General features: G+C 43.4%; 1 protein-coding gene across 3 annotated transcripts in view; it reads left to right on the forward strand.

Moving 5' to 3' along the window:
* The first annotated feature begins 392 nt into the window (after nt 1-392).
* The window catches only part of SGCG (sarcoglycan gamma), a 30,889-nt gene continuing 6,749 nt past the window's right edge, over nt 393-24,532 (forward strand). The window contains exons 1-6 of one of the 3 annotated variants that reach the window (XM_083436806.1): nt 393-714; nt 2,204-2,321; nt 18,801-18,995; nt 20,612-20,713; nt 21,637-21,724; nt 23,726-23,851. In XM_083436806.1, the coding sequence (XP_083292932.1) occupies nt 18,801-18,995; nt 20,612-20,713; nt 21,637-21,724; nt 23,726-23,851 (511 nt within the window). In that variant the 5' untranslated portion in view covers nt 393-714; nt 2,204-2,321. Of the gene's footprint in view, nt 715-2,203; nt 2,322-11,346; nt 11,491-18,797; nt 18,996-20,611; nt 20,714-21,636; nt 21,725-23,725; nt 23,852-24,532 lie in introns of those variants that run through there. The other 2 variants (XM_083436804.1, XM_083436805.1) reach the window with 2 other exon arrangements.

Raw genomic sequence — 24,532 nt, forward strand, 5'->3', positions numbered from 1 at the left:
AACTGTACAATTGCTCTGAACCACTCTGATAGTGCTGCAGTATATAAACCTCTTTTTTTAATAATAAAACAAACTTGCATCGATTAATTTTAATGTGTCTGTGCCCATTAGGGCTTAGTTGACTTATCACCGTGTATTGTAATATCCATTGCACACACCCACAAACACACGCCTCCTGGTTAAAAGCCCACCCTCGTTATCAACACAGGTTAAGTTTATTGAAACTTGGGTTTTACAGCGCTGCGACCAAAGAATAGGACCCTTCTCCTCCCACCCCCCCAACTCCCCTTCGGCTTATGGAACCGGCGGCGAGGGAGCGAGCAAATGCGCGCGCTCCTCCTCGGCGCCCCCACAGGCCGGCGGAGGCTGCGCGGGGTTCGCTCTCCTGAAAAGCAGAGGCGCGCGCGCCGGGGCGCAGCCGGGAGGCGAGCAGCCGCCAGCTCGGTCTCCCAGCCGCCGCGCGAGGGACGCTGCGTGTTTGCCCGGTCGCCTGGCCCTGCTCCGAAGTGGCGGGAAGGCGCCGCGGCTGGCGGAAGAGTCGCTGCCTGTGGGGTTGCTGCGTGTGTTTTTTTGGCGCGCGTTTTGGGAAGGCGCCGCTTCCGACGGGGAGACGGGATAAAAGGAGGAGGCTGGTGTCGCCGGGTCGCCCTCGTGCCAGCCTCGCAGAGAAGGAAGGAAGGGACTCTTCGCAGGTAACAACATTCCCCACTTCTTGTGCCCCCGAGGCACATTTGGCTCTCCTTATAACAGGGCAGTCCCAAGCACGGAATACGAGAGAGAAAGCCCCGCTGGGTTAAGAGGACGCCTACTTCTGAGTAAACGTGTTTATAGGGTTGCACCGCACGCGTGTTGCATGCATCCTGACGATGTCTTGCCATCTCTGCACCCTCCCTCTCTTTCAACCCTTCACACACACACACACACACACACACACGCATCTCAGCAGTCCCTCCTTATTCAGCAGTCCCACAGATGGTTTATTTTATATTACAGAGCCGTAGCTACGCGGGTGGGGGGCTAGCTGTGTTTTGTGCCCCATGTGAAGCTTCCAGAGGGGGCGCCATTGAGGCTTCCAACTCTGTGTGTGTGTGCACAAATGCCAAACTGGCTTTTTGACCTGGGTTAAATAAAGCCTAGTTTCACCCCAGTTATGTGTGTGTGTGTGTGTGTGTGTATAATTATCCCACCCTTCTTCTGGGGAGCTTATTATATTTTACTTTCCCCACCTTCCTATTTTGTCCTTCATGTTGAGGTATATGGACTACTTCTAAACGTTCAGACGATTCTCCTTGGGCATACTATATGTCGAGTTTTCCCCACTCCGCTTCCCAATATCCCTTGACCATTCACACTAATCACTGTAGGAGTATCGTTTTCCCCATGGCTTAGAATCTAAACATTCGTCTTTCCTTTCGAAGCATCATGCCTTAAGTGTGCAGTGTTTCTACACCATGTCCGGAATATGAGGAGACACAGAATCTGAATGCCTGATTCTGTTGATTGAAATAATTTGACAGAAGAGCATCTTGAGTTTAGCAGATCGCTTGGCGCAAGTATTGTGTGGCCCCCATCCTTGCATTTGTTGCACCCAGCAACAAATCATACACTCAAGCTGATTCCCACAACACGCATTCTGCCATTTGTGACATGCATGCAGCTTGTTTCCCTTGACTCATCAACTGAATATGATTTGGGTGTTTTATAACATGCATTTTCATGAATTTAGTAATTTTCTTTGCTGTTGTTTTTTTAAGTGTCCTCCATTTTGCCCAACAGAGTTAGGTAAAGTAAAATTTGTGCCCATGGTATTTGAATCATAAATGTAATGGTTAGAAGTAATCACTGGACGTTGCAGTAATGACATGTGGGAACTCACCCATACTGCCAGAGCAAGACGAAATCAAATGTCGTTGGGGCAATAGCTGAAATCAGCACTGGTATGTGTGTTCTGAGGCAGTGGCAAAGAGCTCTTGCAGAATTTTTGAATTTAGGGAATGCTGTTTTTAAGCACTACTTTTATAAGCATCTGAACATTCCATTTTCATATTCTCACAGCTCTCATATATTAGAATGTTAAGATTTATCGCTATGCAAGCATGTCATAAAGATTTGATCCTATCAGGTGATCTGGATATATTTCTGTGGTGTTGCTTTGAGTGAACTACTTTACATATTCTAATAAGCATCTCTTTCATCTTTTTAGGGCTGAGTCTTCAATCAAATATTTGTTTGCCTGGTTCAAGATGTGAACTATTCACCCATCCACAATGCTCACAGATTACAATTTAATTCCAGCTCTAGCGTTTTCTTGGACAGACTAGGTATATTCAGCTGCAAATATCTTGCTTTCAAAAATGCTTTTCCAGCCTTGACTCATATCCATCACTTCTTTCTAAATCGTGTTTTCAAACTCACGTTGCCTATGTCTTATATGCGTAGGGCTGAATATTGGGTCGCATACCATGAGCAAAGAGATCATGGTGGGCGGATAGACTTGCCTTGATAAAACTAGCCTAAAATAGTCAAGCCGTGCCAGAAAATAATGTGGAGTCCTATTGAACTCACATCTGCACTCAAACAGTCATGGAATTAGCATGTGTCCTAACCTTAATTTATTTTTGCCACAAAGTCTTCTACTGAACACGCTTCAAATAATAATTTAAAGATGATCTACCATAGGTAGGTAGCACAAACTGGCATGGTTTCTATTCGTGGGTGATATTTAGCCAGAATATAACCTCAAGCCATTCAAAACAAAAACAGGAATTACCCAGAAATTCCTTTTTTCCTAAACTTACTGTTGCATTTTTCAATGCTTCGTAAGAATGTATAATCACCCCATTGTTACCTGAATCGCAGGGGAGCAATTATCCTCATATTTTTAGCAATCTATAATGAAACATTTAATTGTATCAGAAAAAGCTGGCTATTCTACAGCACGTAGATGCATTTTTCAATGCTATTGAAATATTATTGAAATACTATTGAATATTAAAGGCCTGGAACACTCACTGAAAGGCAGTTTTAATCAGCAACAGCAAACTGGTGCATTCTTATTAATTTATCTTTCATATCCATTTTTTGTGAGCACTTGATGAAATCATCTAAAGAAATATGGGTGTAAAATTAACTTTTCTGTTCAAATCAATGGGATTTACAGTGTGCCTACTCAGAAGTTAGCCTTATCGAGTTCAGTGGTGCTTACTCGCAGGTAAGTAGGTATAGGACTACAGCTTCCAATGCTCTTAATGGTGGTTTCATTGAATGTTATCATAGAACAGTTGGATTTAGAACTATGCCCAGTGACAATAAAATCATTCCATGTGATTCATACTTTTAATCCAGTAGAGGTCACTGTAGCTCAAGAGGCAAAACATTCAGCTAATTAAAAAGACAAACCAACCTCAGACTTTATATCTGTTGTACTTATATTAACCTAATATTTCACTTCTGTCACCTTTTATTTTAATCAGATTATTTAAACTGCAGGGCGAGGGGATGTGTCTGCTTCAGAGCCACACCTCCCTGTCATTTCACTCTCTCTCTAGGTTAGGCTGCCAGTGCTGCTTCTGCTAAGGAAATCTGGATGCTAAGGGGCCAATTGCAGGTGGGCACAGCTTTCTATAATGTGCCAGAGGACTTCACCCCAGCTGGTGTGTAGCGGGGACTATTTGTGAATCCCCAACATAGTACATCACTTCTGTAAAATGTAATAATATTTTAAGTACAGTGGTACCTCGGGTTAAGTACCATATTTTTTCGCCCTATAGGACGCACCGGCCCATAGGACGCACCTAGTTTTTTGGGGGGGAAATAAAGAAAAAAAATGATCCCCCCCCCCAGCTGTGGGGGAAGCCCGAGCTTTTAAAAACGCACCTACCGTAGTTTTTAGAGGAGAAAAGGATATCTGCCCAAAGTGCGCGGCGCTTTGCTTCAGCGCACTCTGGGCAGCTGGCTGCTATCCGCAGCCTAGGGAGCCCTGCAGGAACTCCAGCGGGCTCCCCGGGCTTGCTGATAGCTTCCTGAAGCCTGAAGAGCGAGAGGGGTCAGTGCTCACCGACCCCTCTCACTCTCCAAGCTTCAGCGAAAGCCTGTATTCGCCCCATAGGACGCACACAGATTTCCCCTTCATTTTTGAAGAGGAAAAAGTGTGTCCTATAGGGCGAAAAATACGGTACTTAATTCGTTCCGGAGGTCTGTTCTTAACCTGAAACTGTTCTTAACCTGAAGCACCACTTTAGCTAATGGGGCCTCCTGCTGCTGCCACGCCGCCAGAGCACGATTTCTGTTCTCATCCTGAAGCAAAGTTCTTAACCCAGTGTAATATTTCTGGATTAGTGGAGTCTGTAACCTGAATCGTATGTAACCTGAAGCATCTGTAACCCGAGGTACCACTGTACAGTGGTACCTCGGGTTACAGACGCTTCAGGTTACAGACTCCACTAACCTGGAAGTAGTACCTCGGGTTAAGAACTTTGCTTCAGGATGAGAACAGAAATCGCATGACGGCGGCAACGGGAGCCCCCATTAGCTAAAGTGGTACCTCAAGTTAAGAACAGTTTCAGGTTAAGAACGGACCTCCAGAATGAATTAAGTTCTTAACCCAAGGTACCACTGTATATCCGTTAACTTTAATCACCTAATCCTATCTCCCTGATTATTTATTGGGTTGTTAAAAAAAGATTAATTCATATATACCATATATGTTAAAGTGGATAAAGGATCAGTGGCAGTGAAAGCAAAGAAGTACCTCAGATTTTCATATTAATTGGGAATGTACCAGTCCTCAATTTATGATCTAGAACTGTTAGCAAGAAGCCTCATCTCATCCTACTAGCCTTGTAGTTCCAGGCTTCAGTAAAAGAAGCACAGAATTATTATAGGGGAGGGGGGATTATAAGGGAGAAGTGAGCTATGCTTGGTAGTGTTCCCACGCCAAGTTTATGTTGTCGTTCCCCACTTACACACACACACACATTTAAACATTAGCAGTTTTCATCATCAAATGTGTAACGTTAATGAAAAACAAAATTTAGGGCTACTGTGGAGTGAGATAATGTGCTCTCGAGCTGTTCAGTGCAGTGGCGTAGCGTGGGGGTGCAGGGGGGGCCGGCCGCACCGGGCGCAACATCTGGGGGTTAGGGTTAGGGGGCGCAAATCCACGGGTTAGGGGGCGCAAATCCACGGGTTAGGGGGTGCAAATTACTTGCCTTGCCTCGGGTGCTGACAACCCACGCTACGCCACTGGTTCGGTGTATGGATGAGTGTAAAGTGTGCAGGATGGGGAGAGCATGGTTAGTGTCCACTGGATGCAGAGTATTAACAGTTCCAGCCTCTAGGCATGTTACTTCATGCACAGAGAGCCAGCCTGGTTGGAAGCAGCACTCGGATCTCTATTGTGCTGTGTGTGTTCTGGGCAATGCTATACTCTGAGCAAATTGTACTCAGAGTGATGCTGGCGAACCCCATACCAGACAATTGATACTGCTGATCTCCAAGAGAGGCAGTCCATTTTAGCGCTTTGTATATAAAGCCACTGGAAGCCGTCACCAGGAATAATGGAGTGAAGTGTCACCAATATGCAGAAGACACGCAATTCGTGTATTTCTTCTATCTGAATTGGGAGAGGCAGCCCAGGTTCTAGACATGTGTTTGCAGACAGTGAGGGACTGGATGTGCCCCAGCAAACAAATCCTGAATCTTGAAAACAATTGTGAAAAGACAGCGGTGTCATGTGTTCAAAGTTCTGGCGTTCAGGAGGTGAGAAGATGGCCTGTTTTGCCTCCTAAAAGCTTCTTTTATTTATCAACAAATAAATATTTGTATACAGTGGTGCCTCGCAAGACGAAAAGAATCCGTTCCGCGAGTCTTTTTGTCTTGCGGTTTTTTCGTCTTGCGAAGCAAGCCCATTAGCGGATTAGCGCTATTGGCAGTTTAAGGGCTATTAACGGCTATTAAAGGCTTACGGGATTAGCGGATTAGCTGCTAAAAGGCTATTAGCAGTTTAGCGCTTTAGAAAAAGGGGTTGGGGAGCAGAAAAAAAACTCAAAAATTTTCGTCATTTTCGTCTTGCGAAGCAAGCCCATAGGGAAATTCGTCTTGCGAAGCGCCTCTGAAAACGGAAAACCCTTTCGTCTTGCGGATTTTCCGTCTTGCAAGGCATTCGTCTTGCGGGGCACCACTGTAGTTCAGAATGTAGCATAGAATCTGAAGCTCCAGCCCTAATACACAATGTGCAAGATATTTAACAACACACCCACCTTCAAATTTGCCTCTTTCTCTGCACCAAATCTTAATTTCTGCAAGTAGTTTATTATGGCTGTCACACAGCATCCCTCCTACTTCCAAGTCTGTATAATGAAACCATGTGCACAGACATTCTCAGAGAGGAATGTTATGCTTGACATAAGGCTGCTGCTAAAAATAATGGCATATCTGCACTGAGTTGTCCTTTTCTTCTATATTTATTTGAGAGATTTTCTGTAATACTCTTCAGCATTGCCAGTCCTGGGTGGGCATTTCCATATGGATTACATCATATAAAAGCTTGGAAATCTAGATAAATTTCAATATGTAAGCTCCCTTGCCACATTTTTTGATATAATCCCATAGGCTCCACAAACAGCAGCCAATGATGTGGTGCAAGGGAATGCCTAGTATTATGATGTCATCACATGGGATTACTCCTTCTGCATATTACCAGGGGAGAGGCAAGAAATGAACATGGGGGGTCCCATTTTAGGTTGCAGCCATATGTTGTATATAAGGCATAGTTCTTTCTGCCTTTGCGGATTTCCAGACTTTGAAACTCTCTTCTCCCAAGGATAGAAAAAAAGCATGCATATTTTTATCGAAGCAAGCAAGAGATAGGCAGGGGATTCTTAGAGGTTCCTGGTACGGTAGTTAACTGCTAGATTCCCTTCAGTGTAATGCTAATGGATGTGCTCATGTTCTATCTACATGTCCACATGTATGTTTATGGAAGTACAGTACCACTTTGGGAGTCTTTAATCTGGACACAGAGGCTCTTGTGTTATGCTGCTCCTAATTTAATATTGCCAACACAAGTCTTGTTGATATGGGGAAAATAGCAAGAGCCACGCACATTATTCTACTTGAATACTGTATTTACATCAAATTTCGGGCCATAAGTAAAATGGCTTTGCGGCTTAAAGTGCCAAGACAAAAATGCAAAATAGCAAGATGATTAGTTTTTACCCAAAATCCACATTGCCTGGACCTTAAGCTTAGTTACTGATGTAGAGATACAAATAGATGGAGAGGAGAGATTTGCCTTTAAGGGGCTGGGAGGGCACTAGGGAACCAAAAGGGCTGCAGTGGAGGCTTAAATCCACAAGAGGAACATGCTCCAGTGCAAATCACTGGAGTTGGGATAACACAATGGTTGAGACTGGGGAAATGAGAGATAGAGGTCAGAAAGAGATGGTAATAATAACTTACCTGAAGGAAGAGATAAGTTATTTCCTGAGTTTCAGCTTGCAGGTGCACAGTCATGACTTGAGTCTTGATAAAAATTTATCTGGTGATTTGAGTCTCTCAAAGAATCAGCCAGCTGCCTCTGTTTTCTGAAACTTTTGGTTCCGTTGTGGATGGGGTGGCCAATAAAGGTGGCCTTTAGCTGGATCTGTCCCCCAGTGTTTCTGGACAGGGACATAGCTATTTTCTTTTATCCACTGGAGGAATTCACCCTGCTTTCTATAAATCCTTCTAACAATGCTCCAAAAATGGAATAAACTCTGGCTTATGCGTCTCACAAGGATCCTGAATAAACCCAAAGAAAGCAGCAAACATGACTAAGAGAAGGAGATGGGAAAGATGGAGAAAGGATCAAGCTAAATCTGAAGAAGTTCAGCTTCTGCAGCCATCCTTGGGAAAAAAGAGAAGCATGGAGAAGCCTAGCAAGCATTGTACCCATGAAACCAAAGAGGTTGGGGATTTGAGGAATGCCCAGTTATAGGCAAGGGACTTCCTGTTGGGCATCTACTCTAATGCAAAGGGTGATCTTGTTAAGGACAGGGCTAGACGCAGGACACAGGTCTATCTGCTGGCATCACAATGCGGTTTTCCCACTGCAGAATTTCTGCATGGTCATGAAAAGATTCCTAAGCCACTCGCAGCATCCTTCTCAAGTGACCACTCAGGAAAGAATGGAATGCAAAAAGGGTGTTTAATCTAATTACCAGCTTGCTGGAGGAAACAATTAGAGAAAACTAAGGGATGCAGGTGGTTCTGTGGTCTAAACCACAGGGCCTAGGGCTTGCCTATCAGAAGGTCGGCGGTTTGAATCCCTGCGACGGGGTGAGCTCCCGTTGCTCGGTCCCTGCTCCTGCCAACCTAGCAGTTCGAAAGCATGTCAAAGTGCAAGTAGATAAATAGGTACCGCTCCAGTAGGTAGGTAAACGGTGTTTCCGTGTGCTGCTCTGGTTCGCCAGAAGTGGCTTAGTCATGCTGGCCACGTGACCCGGAAGCTGTCTGTGGACAAGCGCCGGCTCCCTCGGCCAGTAAAGTGAGATGAACGCTGCAACCCCAGAGTCGTCCGTGACTGGACCTAACAGTCAGGGGCCCCTTTACCTTTACCTTTAATGGCCAAATAAGAGTGTATACTTGCATTAGATATAGAAAAAAAATCTGGAGATGCGTCTAGCCACCATATGCTTGATGACACACCTATTTTAACCTAGCATTTGACACCTGGACTTGCCCTGTTCTTCTGAATAATAATAATAATGCTTGCAACTATGTTGTCCCTGTGACTGCTTGCTCCCATGCACCGCTTGCTGCTCTGAGTTGTGATCACACCAATATGGCTTTGTTACTTTGCAATTGCCCTGCACTCACTGCTCTTGCCAAGCCAGAATAGACACACAATTTCAGGGTACCTGCAGGGTTCCAGCTGATCTGAGCTTCTCAGTAACAGTGGGATGAACAGAAGTCAAAGAAACCCATGTAAATTCCCCTGCAAATAGTAATTATTTTAAGTTTTTCGCCCCTCGTTGAAGCATTAGTGCAGCACTAGCTAGTTCGTCATAGATTAAATTTAGCCCTGCCTGTGTTGCCAGTGAAAGGCAGTGGAATGTGAGATGTGGCCAACCATGTAAACAAGCCCAGCCACGCCTCGAATATCTTCCACTCTAGATTCAAGTGGAGAAAATCATTCTATAAGGCAGAGAGAGTCTGATCCTAGTTAGTTCAGCAAATCGTACTGCTTTAAAATCTTCTAAGGTAAGTCTTTCACATATGCTTGGATGTATATATGTTATGAGCCGTAACTAAATTGTACGTGTCCTTTTCTTGTTACGCTGCTTGCAGTTCTGTTAATCTTCCCTTTGGGCCTGTTATCTTAACTTCAAGCACCAAACTTTACGTTTAATGTTTTGTATATCATTGCTGATTTAAACATTGGTAGAGCTTCAGCTTAGCAAAGCAAGTTTTCTTCATTGCATTAAATTGCATAATACCGTATTTTTCGCTCTATAAGACGCATCAGACCACAAGACGCACCTAGTTTTTGGAGGAGGAAAACAAGAAAAAAAATATATTCTGAATCTCAGAAGCCAGAACAGCAAGAGGGATCGCTGTGCAGTGAAAGCAGCGATCCCTCATGCTGTTCTGGCTTCTGGGATAGCTGCACAGCCTGCATTCACTCCATAAGACGCACACACATTTCCCCTTACTTTTTAGGAGGGGAAAAGTGAGTCTTATAGAGGAAAAAATACGGTAGATTAGCAATATGTTATTTTTATTTTTTTAAATGTTACTCTTTTCTTTTGGGGACAGTCTGATTTACACAGGATGAATGGTCTCTGCACTCTCCAAGAAAACTCTGGCTTATTTTGCCTGATAGTTTTCCTGTCTCCCCTACCCACCTCCTCCCCACCCCTAAAACAAATGGCTGCAACTACATGGATAATTTTACATGGATTATTTTCTTACTAAGAAAAATATTATCATTTTTATTTAATAACAGAATTTCACTTGTTCTTGTCACATATGGATGTGAATATAAAATCTTGTGCTTCAGTTATATGCTCTTTTAATCCAGTGGTATTATATACACATATGTATCAGTAAGGATCAAGCTAAATCTGAAGAAGTTCAGCTTCTGCAGCCATCCTTGGGAAAAAAGAGAAGCATGGAGAAGCCTAGCAAGCATTGTACCCATGAAACCAAAGAGGTTGGGGATTTGAGGAATGCCCAGTTATAGGCAAGGGACTTCCTGTTGGGCATCTACTCTAATGCAAAGGGTGATCTTGTTAAGGACAGGGCTAGACGCAGGACACAGGTCTATCTGCTGGCATCACAATGCGGTTTTCCCACTGCAGAATTTCTGCATGGTCATGAAAAGATTCCTAAGCCACTCGCAGCATCCTTCTCAAGTGACCACTCAGGAAAGAATGGAATGCAAAAAGGGTGTTTAATCTAATTACCAGCTTGCTGGAGGAAACAATTAGAGAAAACTAAGGGATGCAGGTGGTTCTGTGGTCTAAACCACAGGGCCTAGGGCTTGCCTATCAGAAGGTCGGCGGTTTGAATCCCTGCGACGGGGTGAGCTCCCGTTGCTCGGTCCCTGCTCCTGCCAACCTAGCAGTTCGAAAGCATGTCAAAGTGCAAGTAGATAAATAGGTACCGCTCCAGTAGGTAGGTAAACGGTGTTTCCGTGTGCTGCTCTGGTTCGCCAGAAGTGGCTTAGTCATGCTGGCCACGTGACCCGGAAGCTGTCTGTGGACAAGCGCCGGCTCCCTCGGCCAGTAAAGTGAGATGAACGCTGCAACCCCAGAGTCGTCCGTGACTGGACCTAACAGTCAGGGGCCCCTTTACCTTTACCTTTAATGGCCAAATAAGAGTGTATACTTGCATTAGATATAGAAAAAAAATCTGGAGATGCGTCTAGCCACCATATGCTTGATGACACACCTATTTTAACCTAGCATTTGACACCTGGACTTGCCCTGTTCTTCTGAATAATAATAATAATGCTTGCAACTATGTTGTCCCTGTGACTGCTTGCTCCCATGCACCGCTTGCTGCTCTGAGTTGTGATCACACCAATATGGCTTTGTTACTTTGCAATTGCCCTGCACTCACTGCTCTTGCCAAGCCAGAATAGACACACAATTTCAGGGTACCTGCAGGGTTCCAGCTGATCTGAGCTTCTCAGTAACAGTGGGATGAACAGAAGTCAAAGAAACCCATGTAAATTCCCCTGCAAATAGTAATTATTTTAAGTTTTTCGCCCCTCGTTGAAGCATTAGTGCAGCACTAGCTAGTTCGTCATAGATTAAATTTAGCCCTGCCTGTGTTGCCAGTGAAAGGCAGTGGAATGTGAGATGTGGCCAACCATGTAAACAAGCCCAGCCACGCCTCGAATATCTTCCACTCTAGATTCAAGTGGAGAAAATCATTCTATAAGGCAGAGAGAGTCTGATCCTAGTTAGTTCAGCAAATCGTACTGCTTTAAAATCTTCTAAGGTAAGTCTTTCACATATGCTTGGATGTATATATGTTATGAGCCGTAACTAAATTGTACGTGTCCTTTTCTTGTTACGCTGCTTGCAGTTCTGTTAATCTTCCCTTTGGGCCTGTTATCTTAACTTCAAGCACCAAACTTTACGTTTAATGTTTTGTATATCATTGCTGATTTAAACATTGGTAGAGCTTCAGCTTAGCAAAGCAAGTTTTCTTCATTGCATTAAATTGCATAATACCGTATTTTTCGCTCTATAAGACGCATCAGACCACAAGACGCACCTAGTTTTTGGAGGAGGAAAACAAGAAAAAAAATATATTCTGAATCTCAGAAGCCAGAACAGCAAGAGGGATCGCTGTGCAGTGAAAGCAGCGATCCCTCATGCTGTTCTGGCTTCTGGGATAGCTGCACAGCCTGCATTCACTCCATAAGACGCACACACATTTCCCCTTACTTTTTAGGAGGGGAAAAGTGAGTCTTATAGAGGAAAAAATACGGTAGATTAGCAATATGTTATTTTTATTTTTTTAAATGTTACTCTTTTCTTTTGGGGACAGTCTGATTTACACAGGATGAATGGTCTCTGCACTCTCCAAGAAAACTCTGGCTTATTTTGCCTGATAGTTTTCCTGTCTCCCCTACCCACCTCCTCCCCACCCCTAAAACAAATGGCTGCAACTACATGGATAATTTTACATGGATTATTTTCTTACTAAGAAAAATATTATCATTTTTATTTAATAACAGAATTTCACTTGTTCTTGTCACATATGGATGTGAATATAAAATCTTGTGCTTCAGTTATATGCTCTTTTAATCCAGTGGTATTATATACACATATGTATCAGTAAGGTTCATTCTGTTGTATGTGATGCATCAGCCACAGTTGAGCTCTGCTGACCTAAACTGTTTCCACAAATGACATACAAATTCTCCCAGGCATTTAAGCAAGGAGCCTTTTGTATTCATGCAGGATTTTTGTGACTCTGGAGGTGGGGCTAAACATGCTTCTGCAGCCAGACAGGATCATGTTCTCCTTTAGTTCAGTACAGTGGTACCTTGGGTTACATACGCTTCAGGTTAAAGACTCCGCTAACCCAGAAATAGTACCTCGGGTTACGAACTTTGCTTCAGGATGAGAACAGAAATCGTGCTCTGGCGGTGCAGCAGCAGCAGGAGGCCCCATTAGCTAAAGTGGTGCTTCAGGTGAAGAGCAGTTTTGGGTTAAGAACGGACCTCCGGATCGAATTAAGTACTTAACCCGAGGTACCATGGTAATACCATGGTAATACCATGGTCAAGATTCAGCTTCAGTTTACTTCTCTGCATGCTAGCTTTTGTGCATTGAGCTATTTGCAGGAGATCAGGTGAGCACAGACCCTGGTTCTTTGGTAGGGTTAAGCTTATTACACATTATGTCCAGCAGTTGGACAGTGGAATGTCTCTCTCCATTTCCTTCCCCCAAATCCGCGCCAGAGGGTTCCTCAACCCTGTGGAGCAGATTTTGAGGAGGACAGGAGGGCTGCAAGGGCCTGGAGAAGAGGGGGAGAAGGAGGAAGTTCCATTGCACAAGGAAACGTTTTGCACCACTGTAATAGTAAGCGAAGTCCTAGAATTGTGCTCTAGAAAAAGAAAAAATCCTGACAAGTTAAAGTACTTATTTTTACTTAGGGAGCAATTCTTTATTTTTGGTAGTGTTTGTCTTCCCGGCTTTTAAATAATTAAAATAGCCCTATCTTGCTTAAACAGAGAACAGCATGCTCAAGTAATATATTGTAGTTTGTAGCCTCTTATTTCAAAGGAGCCTGTGAGAGGCATTTAATAATCACATCCCACTCTTTTGTGGAACACTGATAAAGGTAGAAATGCATTTCCAATGTAGTGAAACACCATGAGACATTATTAATGCAGTGTCACTGCAAAACTGATATTTAGCACTCCCATATGCTTAACTGGAATTTATTGTTGCTTAGTCGGTAACAGCACAATCATATAATGCCTATTCCTAAGGATGCCTACTCAGAATTAAGTCCCATTGAGTTCAGTGGGGCCTACTTGCAGATAAACAAGTATAGGATTGCAAACTCAGGTGCGCTCAGTAGCACGGAGGTCCTTCCATCAGCTTCAGCTGGTGGCCCAGCTATGCCCCATTTGGCCAGGGATAGCGTAAGTACTGTTCATCTATGCTCTGGTAACCTGTAGGTTAGATTACTGCAATGTATTGTACACAGGGCTGCCTCTGAAGACAGCTTGGAAGCTTCAGCTGGTGGAGAATTCAGCAGCCAGATTGCTCACCAAGACCAAACAAGATCTGATGTGCACCCCCTGTTGTCTCTCCCCCTCCCCCTTTGCTAAAAGGAGCCACAGGTAGAAGATTGGGGCAGTGGCACAATGAAACCCTTTGCAAAAGCATGCCTCTGCCAGGATATAAGAGCTTTTTTCAGAGAAGGGGCATGCCCCAAGTGCTTGTGAATATCTCCACAGTTATGGCTGGGGGTAGGCCCCAAAATTGGGCATTCTGTAGGTGGAGCAGGGTTGGGACAGAGGACTTGCTGGATCCATGACCCCTTTATTCCTTGAAGAGGTCTCAGGATCAGACCTTCCCTCTGTGGCAGCCTGAAGCTAGTATAACAGTTCTCCACGTTATTGGAATGGAAGAGAAGAAAAGGAAAAAGAGATGCACGGCAACGCGGAAACCCCTGCTATGCCAGCCTCCTACTCTGACTTGCCAGGAGCCAGCAGGGCTTTGAAAGCTGCTATTTACCGCTTCGTACCCCTCCACATCTCCACATCCCACTTAGGAATGCACTCATACTCACTTTGTTGTTGAGCCTCATAAATATTTACTAGAAATTCAAATATGGGTTTGGAAGACTCAGGGCTTGTTTGCTGATGAGTTTCTTTCGGGGGAAATTCTCACAAGGATTACATCCGGTCCCTATTGATTGAGTTCTGTAGTGGTGAAAAGTTGTTTCTTCTTCTTCTGAGTGACACCACAAATAGCATTGTGGTGGTGATGTTAACTGATTGCAACACTCCTTGCGCTAAATCCTTAGCTCAGGAGCCTTGGAAAACCCTTTCATGTCTCTCGCGATCCCTGCGGTGAGCTATCTGCAGCTGTTTTCAACTTGCGTATATTGACACAAGGAGTTGCTCATCTGTATTTAGGGCTTCTCAAGGCTCCTACTGTAGATGACAATAGGCTAGTTTGCATGATATGTGCCTGCCTGTCTGACAGCCCTGATGCATGGATGGGAGTGAGCAGACACATCGCCCCACCCACTCACCTAGCGCGTTGTTCCCTTCTTATGCACACTTGGACGGATTGCCCTGCTTCCATCTATACATACACAGGGGGGGGGGGGGAAATCCCCACAATCCATGCACTTTGTACGTGCATAGCTAGAACCTGGACTGATGCCACAAGTACAGATGGAGATGGTGCACCAGAGGGATCAGAAACAGCTGTGGGCACTTGATCCCCTCCAAAAGGTGGGCCACAATCAAAGTGGCTGGGGCTCAAAAGCCTGGCTTTCTTTTAGATGACTGAAAAGATTAGCACCTCAAAGAGTATTATGAAACAGTGTGGTTGTGCGTAAATATTTCACATTAACTTGGCAGGATTCTGAAAGCAAGTATTCTTCCTCCTTTATTGTTGTGCTAGCAGCAGAGGCAGTGCAAACATACAGTGCTAACTTTTAACAGCAGGTAGTGCACAGTAGGAATCATCTTTATCTTGTAAAATTGGTTGGTGATTGTTATTTGAATAGTTGGGCATGAGACTGAGAGCATGGGGAAAGCTGGGGTTTCTGTACCTTCTATATGGGTGGGTTTTTTTTGTAAACTGTTCAAAGGTTCTCTTACAATCCAGTGGTATATACATTTTCTAAAAAAATACAAGGTGTGACCAGAAAATTCGGCGAACGGTCACAGAAATCGGACAGTGAGAAATATTTGAACATACATACCTTACAGGCCTTCAAAGTAGGCCCCCTCTGATACAACGCACAGTTGACAATGTTCGTAGAACTGTTGGAAGCTTCCGGAGAAGTCCTCTTTTCATACTGCTTTCAGTTCCCTCATCACAGCAGCTTGGACATGTGAAATGTTGGAAAATCTTTGCCTTTTCAGTGCAGATTTCAGTTTTGGAAAAAGAAAGAAATCCAGTGGGGCCAGTTCGGGAGACTATGGAGGGTGGGACAACTCAGGAACGATTGCACACGGAATATGCAATTCTTCCGCCATCATTCGGACGGACAAACGCCAATCCTGCATCAATAACTCATGAACTCTGTCGACATTTGAAATATTAAAAAAAATTGTCCAGTAGCAATTTTTTTATATATTTCGACTGCGTCAGACCAACACGGCTACCTACCTGAATCTGTCGACATTTGCTGCCATTCTGCTCGTTGACGGTCTGCCAGACCAAGGGTCATTTTTGATGGTTTGCCGCCCTTCACGGAAATGCGTAAACCACTCATACACTGTCTTACAAGTTACAGCTTCGTACACAATTGTGAGCATTTCGTGGGTTTCCGATGCTGATTGTATGCTCACATATTTCTCACTGTCCGATTTCTGCGACCATTCACCAAACTTTCCGGTCACACCTTGTAAATAAAGTAAATGTGATGGAATCACTTTGCTGACTTGCTCATCTTTCCTTCTCTCCAGCATCCTATTTGTGTTTTTTAAAAAAGGGAAAAAATGCAAGCTCTCTGTATTCAGTTCTGAAGTGCTGTCAAATGTACATTCAAATGGAGTTTTCATTTAAGTGAGAGAAGAAGGGAGAGGAACATGGGCTGAGATAAGTCAGCACTAGATCTTGTTGGGTGGATAGTCTCATCTTATGGTTTCGTCACTGCTTGGCACTGGACTGGGTTGCATCTGAGAGGAGTACTTCTTGTTGCTCTTTTCCTTTTAAAGAGAGAGAGTGAAGTTCTTGCCTAGCTTCCTGACTGCTGGGTCCTTTTATGCTTTCCATGCCGGTTGTGATGGCTGAATGGCTACAGGTTAATGAATGAACAGTAATCTACAGGTTAATGAATGGAAAACGAAAGGGAGAATCTTCTTAATGAGCAATGAAAAGAAGCTAGAAGTAGTGGTTTTCTTTATTAGCAACCAAATTGAATTACCTCTTCCTCCCCCTGCCCCCAAAACTTTTGAACATTTGCTTTAAAAAGCCCATTTCCTTGCTCTCTGGACACACTGTAAGTAGTGAAGTTCTACTGTTGTTAATTCAAACTGTGTAGCAGCTGCTGTGGCTATTATTAACCAGCAATGTGCCTGGCTATTTTCTCAGTGTGTCATTAAATAAACACGTTGTCAAGTCTACTGACTTCGCAGACTCTAGAAATTTACTTTTAATCATTAGTTGTTCAATTTCCAAGTTTTAAACTACACAAACTTAGCTTCCTTGGGGAGTTTTAAGTAGAGGTTGGATGGCCATCTGCCATGCATGACCTAGCTGAGATTCCTGCATTGCAGGGGGTTGGACTGGATGACCCTCAAAGGGTCACTTCCAACTCTACAATTCTATGAGTCTCGTTCATTTTGAATATAATCCAAGAAAGCCCATGCTTTCAAAGCATGTATGTTAAGCAAAATTCATGCTGGAACGTAAATGTCTAAAGATAGGAGTTCTACATGTCTCTAGACTGCCATTAATTTTCAGCCCAGTTTTTTATAGCGGCATGGTTGTAAAATAAAGGTTCAGCCATAGGAGTCGTTGAATCTTTGAGCTAACAATAGTTGTTGCAGCTCAATGTTACACATCATGTTACATTGGTTTTGCAGATTCCTTACTCCAGTCGTGGGGTAGAGTGTCTCCATATTCTTCTTCCAATCCTATTCACTTTAAATAGGACGTGCATGATAGCATCAATATATCCATAAATAAAACAAAACCCTATAAATTACATATTACATCAGAAGGAATTCATCTGATTTATGGGTTGCATCCATATAAGTTCTACTAAGAGTAAAGATAAAGGTAAAGGGACCCCTCACCGTTAGGTCCAGTTGCAGATGACTCTGGAGTTGCGGCGCTCATCTCGCTTTACTGGCCAAGGGAGCCAGCGTACAGCTTCCGGGTCATGTGGCCAGCATGACTAAGCCGCTACTGGCAAACCAGAGCGGCGCACGGAAACTAAGAGTAGGCAAATTGATATTAGTGGGTCCAAATCAGTCATAATTCATTAATTTCAATTGGTCTCCTAGTGAGCCAGATATGTGTCTCTCCCTACCCCACAGATCAGCTTTTGACAGGGAATGAGGTCACCCACCTGTCAGTCATCTGACATCATGATATCAGGAGACTGAAAGTTGGGTGTTCCCTCCTTCATGTAAACATTGACCTGATGGGGTGGGAACGTGCTGGCAAATCAGCACCCAACAGGATTGACCACCACTCCGCTATCCATCAGCTGAAATCACCCATGTGGTTTGGCGTCCCAGCCCAAATTTGACCTCCTGGTGGGCCAGTATTGGCCCCTGGGTCAGAGGTTCCCACCCCTGCCTTCAGCTGTCAGCATTTCGGGCAGGGCCAGCCCACCCATTAGGCAGATTGAGTAAGCAGCAGGGAGAGACTAGAGGACAGAGCTGTGTGCCCCCATACAACCTGCTAGGTACCCCTAAAAGCTAACCTGCTTCCCTCAGGTGTGGTGGAGAATGTTGTCCCATTTGCCATTGTTGAATTAAGGTTCAGCTGTCAGCCTGGTCAGCTTCTGTACACAGTATAGGGCTCTGTCATCTTGTCCTTTGCCTCAGGTCACAAAATCTATTGGATCAGTCCCAAGTTTGAACAGTACAGAGTTGAGAATATGCACAATTTAGGCCTAGACTCTCTTATTCAATCCATAGGCAATATCTCATAATCTAGAAAAAAGACCAACGGCCGTCATTTCTAAAATTTACAGCCAGCAGTTAAAGCAACTTGCATTTTACCGGGGGGTGGGCGGATGGGACAGCACAAAGCAAGCATAATTTTAGAGCTGTTACCTGATTAAAGGAAACCTTAATCATATCATTCTAGATTATTCCATCAAGTAACTTTTTGTATTTTTAATGATGCATGCATTGTCACAGCAGACATCGTCTCAGAAGACGTATTCTCTCCTAAAAGGCAGAGTGCTTCTTTTAAAAGATGCTTGCCATCTGCAAATAATGTTGTGGGGTTTTCCTTCTTAATTGCTTTCCAGTTCATTAGGGGCAATTTTTAAAATCAATTAACGTAGCTAAGTAACTGGTTATGCATTGCAGTCCAAAACATTTTAATGATTTTCTAATGATTATTTTTCTCCTCTAGCAGATGGTACGCGAACAGTATACTACAACAACACCAGGTACTAACCTACAGAGACCAGAAACGCAATATGTCTACAACGTGGGCATCTATGGTTGGAGGAAGCGTTGCCTTTATCTCTTCGTCCTCCTCCTAATCATCATCCTAGTTGTGGATCTTGCTCTGACCATTTGGATTCTTAAAGTGATGTGGTTTTCTCCAGTAAGAGTCCTTCATCATCTTTTTTTTTTTTTTTCATGTGTAACTATTGTCAGAATAAACTGCACTTTTAACCTGATAATTTCATGGCAAACCAAATTGTAAATAATGCATTTGATGTCCCTAAGGTAATAAATCAACTTCTGATCCGTAAAGGGTGCTAAGAAAAGAAGTATTGCAGATTTTCTCATTTCCACAGAAATGCCTGTTTCCTCCCCACAAAAAAGGAAATTAGGGGGTTGGACTTATTTTTTCATGGCTTCAGAATTTCTGGAAAGTTTACATCTCTACGGAACACCACTATAAGGAAGTGCCTATTGTGGTTCTTCCCACCCCACCCACCCGATGCTGTCTTGTTGTAATGTTGTCATAATCTTTCCCCTCTTTTCTCATCTGGTCAGGGTTCCTCTTGTGCATTTTTATCCATAGAATCATAGAGTTGGAAGAGACCACAAGGGTCATCGAGTCCAACCCCCTGCCAAGCAGGAAACACCATCAGAGCACTCCTGACATATGGTTGTCAAGCCTCTGCTTAAAGACCTCCAAAGAAGGAGACTCCACCACACTCCTTGGCAGCAAATTCCACTGTCGAACAGCTCTTACTGTCAGGAAGTTCTTCCTAATGTTTAGGTGGAATCTTCTTTCTTGTAGTTTGTATCCATTGCTCCGTGTCCGCTTCTCTGGAGCAGCAGAAAACAACCTTTCTCCCTCCTCTATGTGACATCCTTTTATATATTTGAACATGGCTATCATATCACCCCTTAACCTCCTCTTCTCCAGGCTAAACATGCCCAGCTCCCTTAGCCGATCCTCATAAGGCATTGTTTCCAGGCCTTTGACCATTTTGGTTGCCCTCCTCTGTACACGTTCTAGTTTGTCAGTGTCCTTCTTGAACTGTGGTGCCCAGAACTGGACACAGTACTCCAGGTGAGGTCTGACCAGAGCAGAATACAGTGGCACTATAACTTCCCTTGATCTAGATGCTATACTCCTATTGATGCAGCCCAGAATTGCATTGGCTTTTTTAGCTGCCGCGTCACACTGTTGGCTCATGTTAAGTTTGTGGTCAACCAAGACTCCTAGATCCTTTTCACATGTACTGCTCTCAAGCCAGGTGTCACCCATCTTGTATTTGTGCCTCTCATTTTTTTTGCCCAAGTGCAATACTTTACATTTCTCCCTGTTAAAATTCATCTTGTTTGTTTTGGCCCAGTTCTCTAATCTGTCAAGGTCGTTTTGAAGTGTGATCCTGTCTTCTGGGGTGTTAGCCACCCCTCCCAGTTTGGTGTCATCTGCAAATTTGATCAGGATGCCCTTGAGTCCATCATCCAAGTCGTTGATAAAGATGTTGAATAAGACCGGGCCCAAGACAGAACCCTGTGGCACCCCACTAGTCACTCTTCTCCAGGATGAAGAGGAACCATTGATGAGCACCCTTTGGGTCCGGTCAGTCAGCCAGTTACAAATCCACTGAGTGGTAGCATAGTCAAGACCGCATTTTACCAGCTTCTTTACAAGCTGTTTGAAGAAGATGGGCATGATACCCTGGTGAGAATTTTAAAAACACTTGAGTAAGAAATGCAGTGAATCTAAAAGCTTGGAGTCTTTTGTCATTGCAGATTGGAATGGGATACCTTTATGTTCAAAGCGAAGGACTTCGGCTAGAACGGGAGTCAGAATTTTTATATCCTTTATATGCCAAAGAAGTTCACTCTAGAAAGGTAAGCAAGTCTGCAATATTCTGCTCGCACACACATTCGGGCTTAAATCCCACTAAGTTGAGCGAGGCTTTCTAAGCAAATACGCTTAGATTTGGGCTGTAAGTCGGGTCATCAACAGGTCGTCTGAAAATTCGCAATGGGTACATGTCATAAATTATCATCTGCAAGACTTATGTAGGTTAAAGTCAGCAATGCATTGTGGGTCTAGAGAGGGAGCTGTTGTCAGTCTGGATTCATTTTTCAATACACCCAGTCACATCAGAAGGTGCTAAAACCAGAGACAAGGTCAAGAGTGACCCTGTCTTGGACCTTAGGATGAAGGAACTGATAGCTCATTATTGTATTTAGCTTGTAAGAGGCTGTGTACATTTAAAGTGCACCCCCTCAAAGAATCCTGGGATCTGTAGTTTGTTAAGGCCGCTAGGAATTGTTGTTCTGTGAGAAGTGAACTACACTTCCTATGATTCTTGGTGGGGGGTGGTGGAGAAATGGAGGAAAATAAAAAGACACAGGTATCATAGGAGCCAACTCCTAGGGTCTGTGGGAGCTTTGACCCCCCACAATAAAATATTTGAGGAGGCTGGGCCCCTGCAAAGTTGATGGGCATTCCCATTCAAATGGTATGTGTGTGCACTGTGTCATGTGATTGATTATGTGGGGCAGGGCTTACCTGGGCCCCCACAGTATTTTATCCAAGTTGGCACCCCTGACAGGTATATTCAAGGAGTGGTTTGAATGCTTTTGAACAGGGCTGAGGCAAGCAGGGCCTGCTTAGTTACCCGTGAGTAAAACGTTACTCATTTACCAAGGCTATCATAGGCTACTTGAGAGCATTGAAGGCACTAAGATGTTTAGCTTTCCCTGTGGTGAATATCTGAAAGTTTTCTAAATTTGCATCTCTTTCTCCTCATCCCTTAAACTAGGACTCATCTCTGCTTTTGCAATCCACTCATAATGTGACTCTAAATGCACGCAATCCTGATGGGAACGTCACAGGCAGATTAAGTGTGGGTAGGTTTAAACTACGTTTCTTCAGTTTGCATTTTGAAGGTTTTGAATACAGTGGTACCTCGGGTGACATATGCTTCAGGTTACATGCGCTTCAGGTTACAGACTCGGTTAAACAGACTTCAGGTTAAACTCAAGTGAAGCCAAGAAACAAATTGTGATACACAAGAGCCTTGAAAACCAGTACAGTGGTACCTCGGGTTACATACGCTTCAGGTTACAGACTCAGCTAACCCAGAAATAGAACTTCAGGTTAAGAACTTTGCTTCAGGATGAGAACAGAAATTGTGCTCGGTGGTGCGGCAGCAGCAGGAGGCCCCATTAGCTAAAGTGGTGCTTCAGGTTAAGAACAGTTTCAGGTTAAGAACGGACCTCTGGAACGAATTAAGTACTTAACCCGAGGTACCACTGTATGCACATTCTTTGTGGTGATCTCATGTCTATCCAGAGGCCATACAAATGGTCTTGGATAGTCAACTCAAGTAGGGCTGCTGTCCAAAAGGAGCAGAAGTGAGAGAGTGTCAAATGCAATTGAATAGCCACATCCAGATATAAGGGGTAGATCATTAGGTTTCCTACACCCCTTACAAAATGGGTGGGGGGATTCATGAACTGACATAAATTCTTCCCTGGTTGGGGTGTCTTGGCATCCAACATCAGGCCTCTGTCTTCCCCCTTGGAAGGAGATCCAACGCCTCCCATCAGGGAACACAAAACTGCAGGACCTGCAAAGCAATTCTTTTAACCCTTTCCTGGGAAAGAAAACCTGAGCTAATTGCTTTAATCTTTGTCTCCTCCTTTGGAGATCTTCCCCAAGCTGTTTAAGCCCTAGAGAGGATACCAGTGTCCAATTTGTACAACAATTTACGTGATAAGCATGCTACACTGATATGGATTAGATATGGACTAGTTAGAAATTAAGCATGCAGTTTTATACACAGGGAGTAGGAAAAATTGAACACAGTGGAATTTTCTTCTGAAAAAAGATGCATAGGATTGTTCCATAAGATTTATTTATTTATTTATAAATAAATAAATAAATAAATAAATAAATAAATAAATGCCATAAATCAAATGCAAGCTGTAATTCTAAGGGGTGATTCAGTTCTACACTATATCCATTCTTCTCCACTTTTCACAGCAGAGTCACATGTGCACATTTTTGCATAGTGTGTTCCACCTAGCTCAACCCCAAAGTATTTTTCCCTTTTATTTGATTAGGAAAATTCTATTTTTTCTCCTAATGAAAGCTGGAAACTGGGACCATAATCTACAGTGCAATCTTATACATCTCTATTCAGACATGAGTCCCACTGTGTTTAGTAGGGCTTATACCCAGGTAAGAAGAAATAGGATTGCAGTCCCAATGCCCTAAACTTTATAAACATATTGTTATAGATCTATGGGTGTTCAATGTTCAGGTTTAATCAATGTTAGAATTTAATTAGAATTGGTACGTTAGAACAGGGAAATTGGGTGGACCCACTTATAAGCCTCTGTTATTAGCATATATGAAAACTAAGTCAGGCAGATATCTTAAATTGTGACCCTTCCTTAATCTTTGGGAATCAACATGAATCAGGTGTTTATTGAACTTAATTTCCTTTGGGGTAATGAGCTGTTAGCAAGTCAGAGGATGAGAGTGCAAATCCCATTTCCAAATGGGTGGGCTTCCTCCCTCCCTGAACACAGGATTTCCTTTAAAAGACAATACCAGTGTTCTTGGGGTAGGAATGCTGTGGACCCCTGCATTGTAAGCTTCATGTGTGTAAATGAACCATATATCCTAAAGACGCCACAGTCTCTGCTGTGCCTTATTGTCCCACAGGAAACAGATCCTGGGTTAAAGTGCTCCTGGTACCCCTGGAATCTATAACGCCTGCTCAGAGATAGGGGTGGTGTGTCACAATATATTGTATCATTGGCAGCTCATAAATGCAACTTAAGAAAAAGCAAATGATAATGGTTCTGTTAAAATCCTAGTAATTCTTGTGTGCTTCTTAGGCCCGGACATGGTACAATTTGATGGTCAGGAATTTCAGATCAAGTCCATGAATCTGGATGGAAAGCCTCTGTTTACAGTGGATGAAGATGAAGTTGCAATTGGTACAGACAGACTTCGAGTGACAGGTTTGCATGCAAGTGTAAGAAACAGCTCAAAAACATCCTTTAAGAAGACGTTCTTCTAAAAGCAAAACAAACTCACTGCTGCAGAAAACAGTCATTCATTAACCATAGGTTTCACTTTCTATGGTATTTTGTTTACTGCTGGCCCCAACTTTAGTTGATGGAGACAAAATATCATCTTCAAAATTTCACTCACACTGTTAAATGAAAGCACTTATTTCAGTTTTATTAATTTGTTGGTAGAATAAAGATGACAGTCTCTTAATTAAATTTCAAGAAGCTGACGCTCATAGGAAAATGATGCAAGTTGACTAACAACCCTGTTCTAGCAAAAACAAGGAAGAGTATTGTGGCAGCTAACAAATAGCACAAGCTTTTCTGGATGAGAGTCCATCAGATACATGTGGTTTCAGGTATATATACAAAAGGGAGGGGAGGCAGGAGGAACGGTAAGTACTGAGGTCAGAGGAAAATGAAATGCAAAAAAATGGAAACAGTGACCATTTAAATAGAGGTAGAATCTACGTGAAATAAGCAAAATGGTTGTATTAGCATATATCCTTATGATATAAACACCACATCATCTTATGTTAATAACCCACCCTCAGGCCACATCGGCTTCAACATAACATGACATCCGTGTAAGATCCTAATATCTCACAATCCTACAAATGAGTCTTTGAT

Source organism: Podarcis tiliguerta, assembly GCF_965153285.1.
Source record: "Podarcis tiliguerta genome assembly, chromosome: 4".
Classification (NCBI taxonomy): Eukaryota; Metazoa; Chordata; class Lepidosauria; order Squamata; family Lacertidae; genus Podarcis; species Podarcis tiliguerta.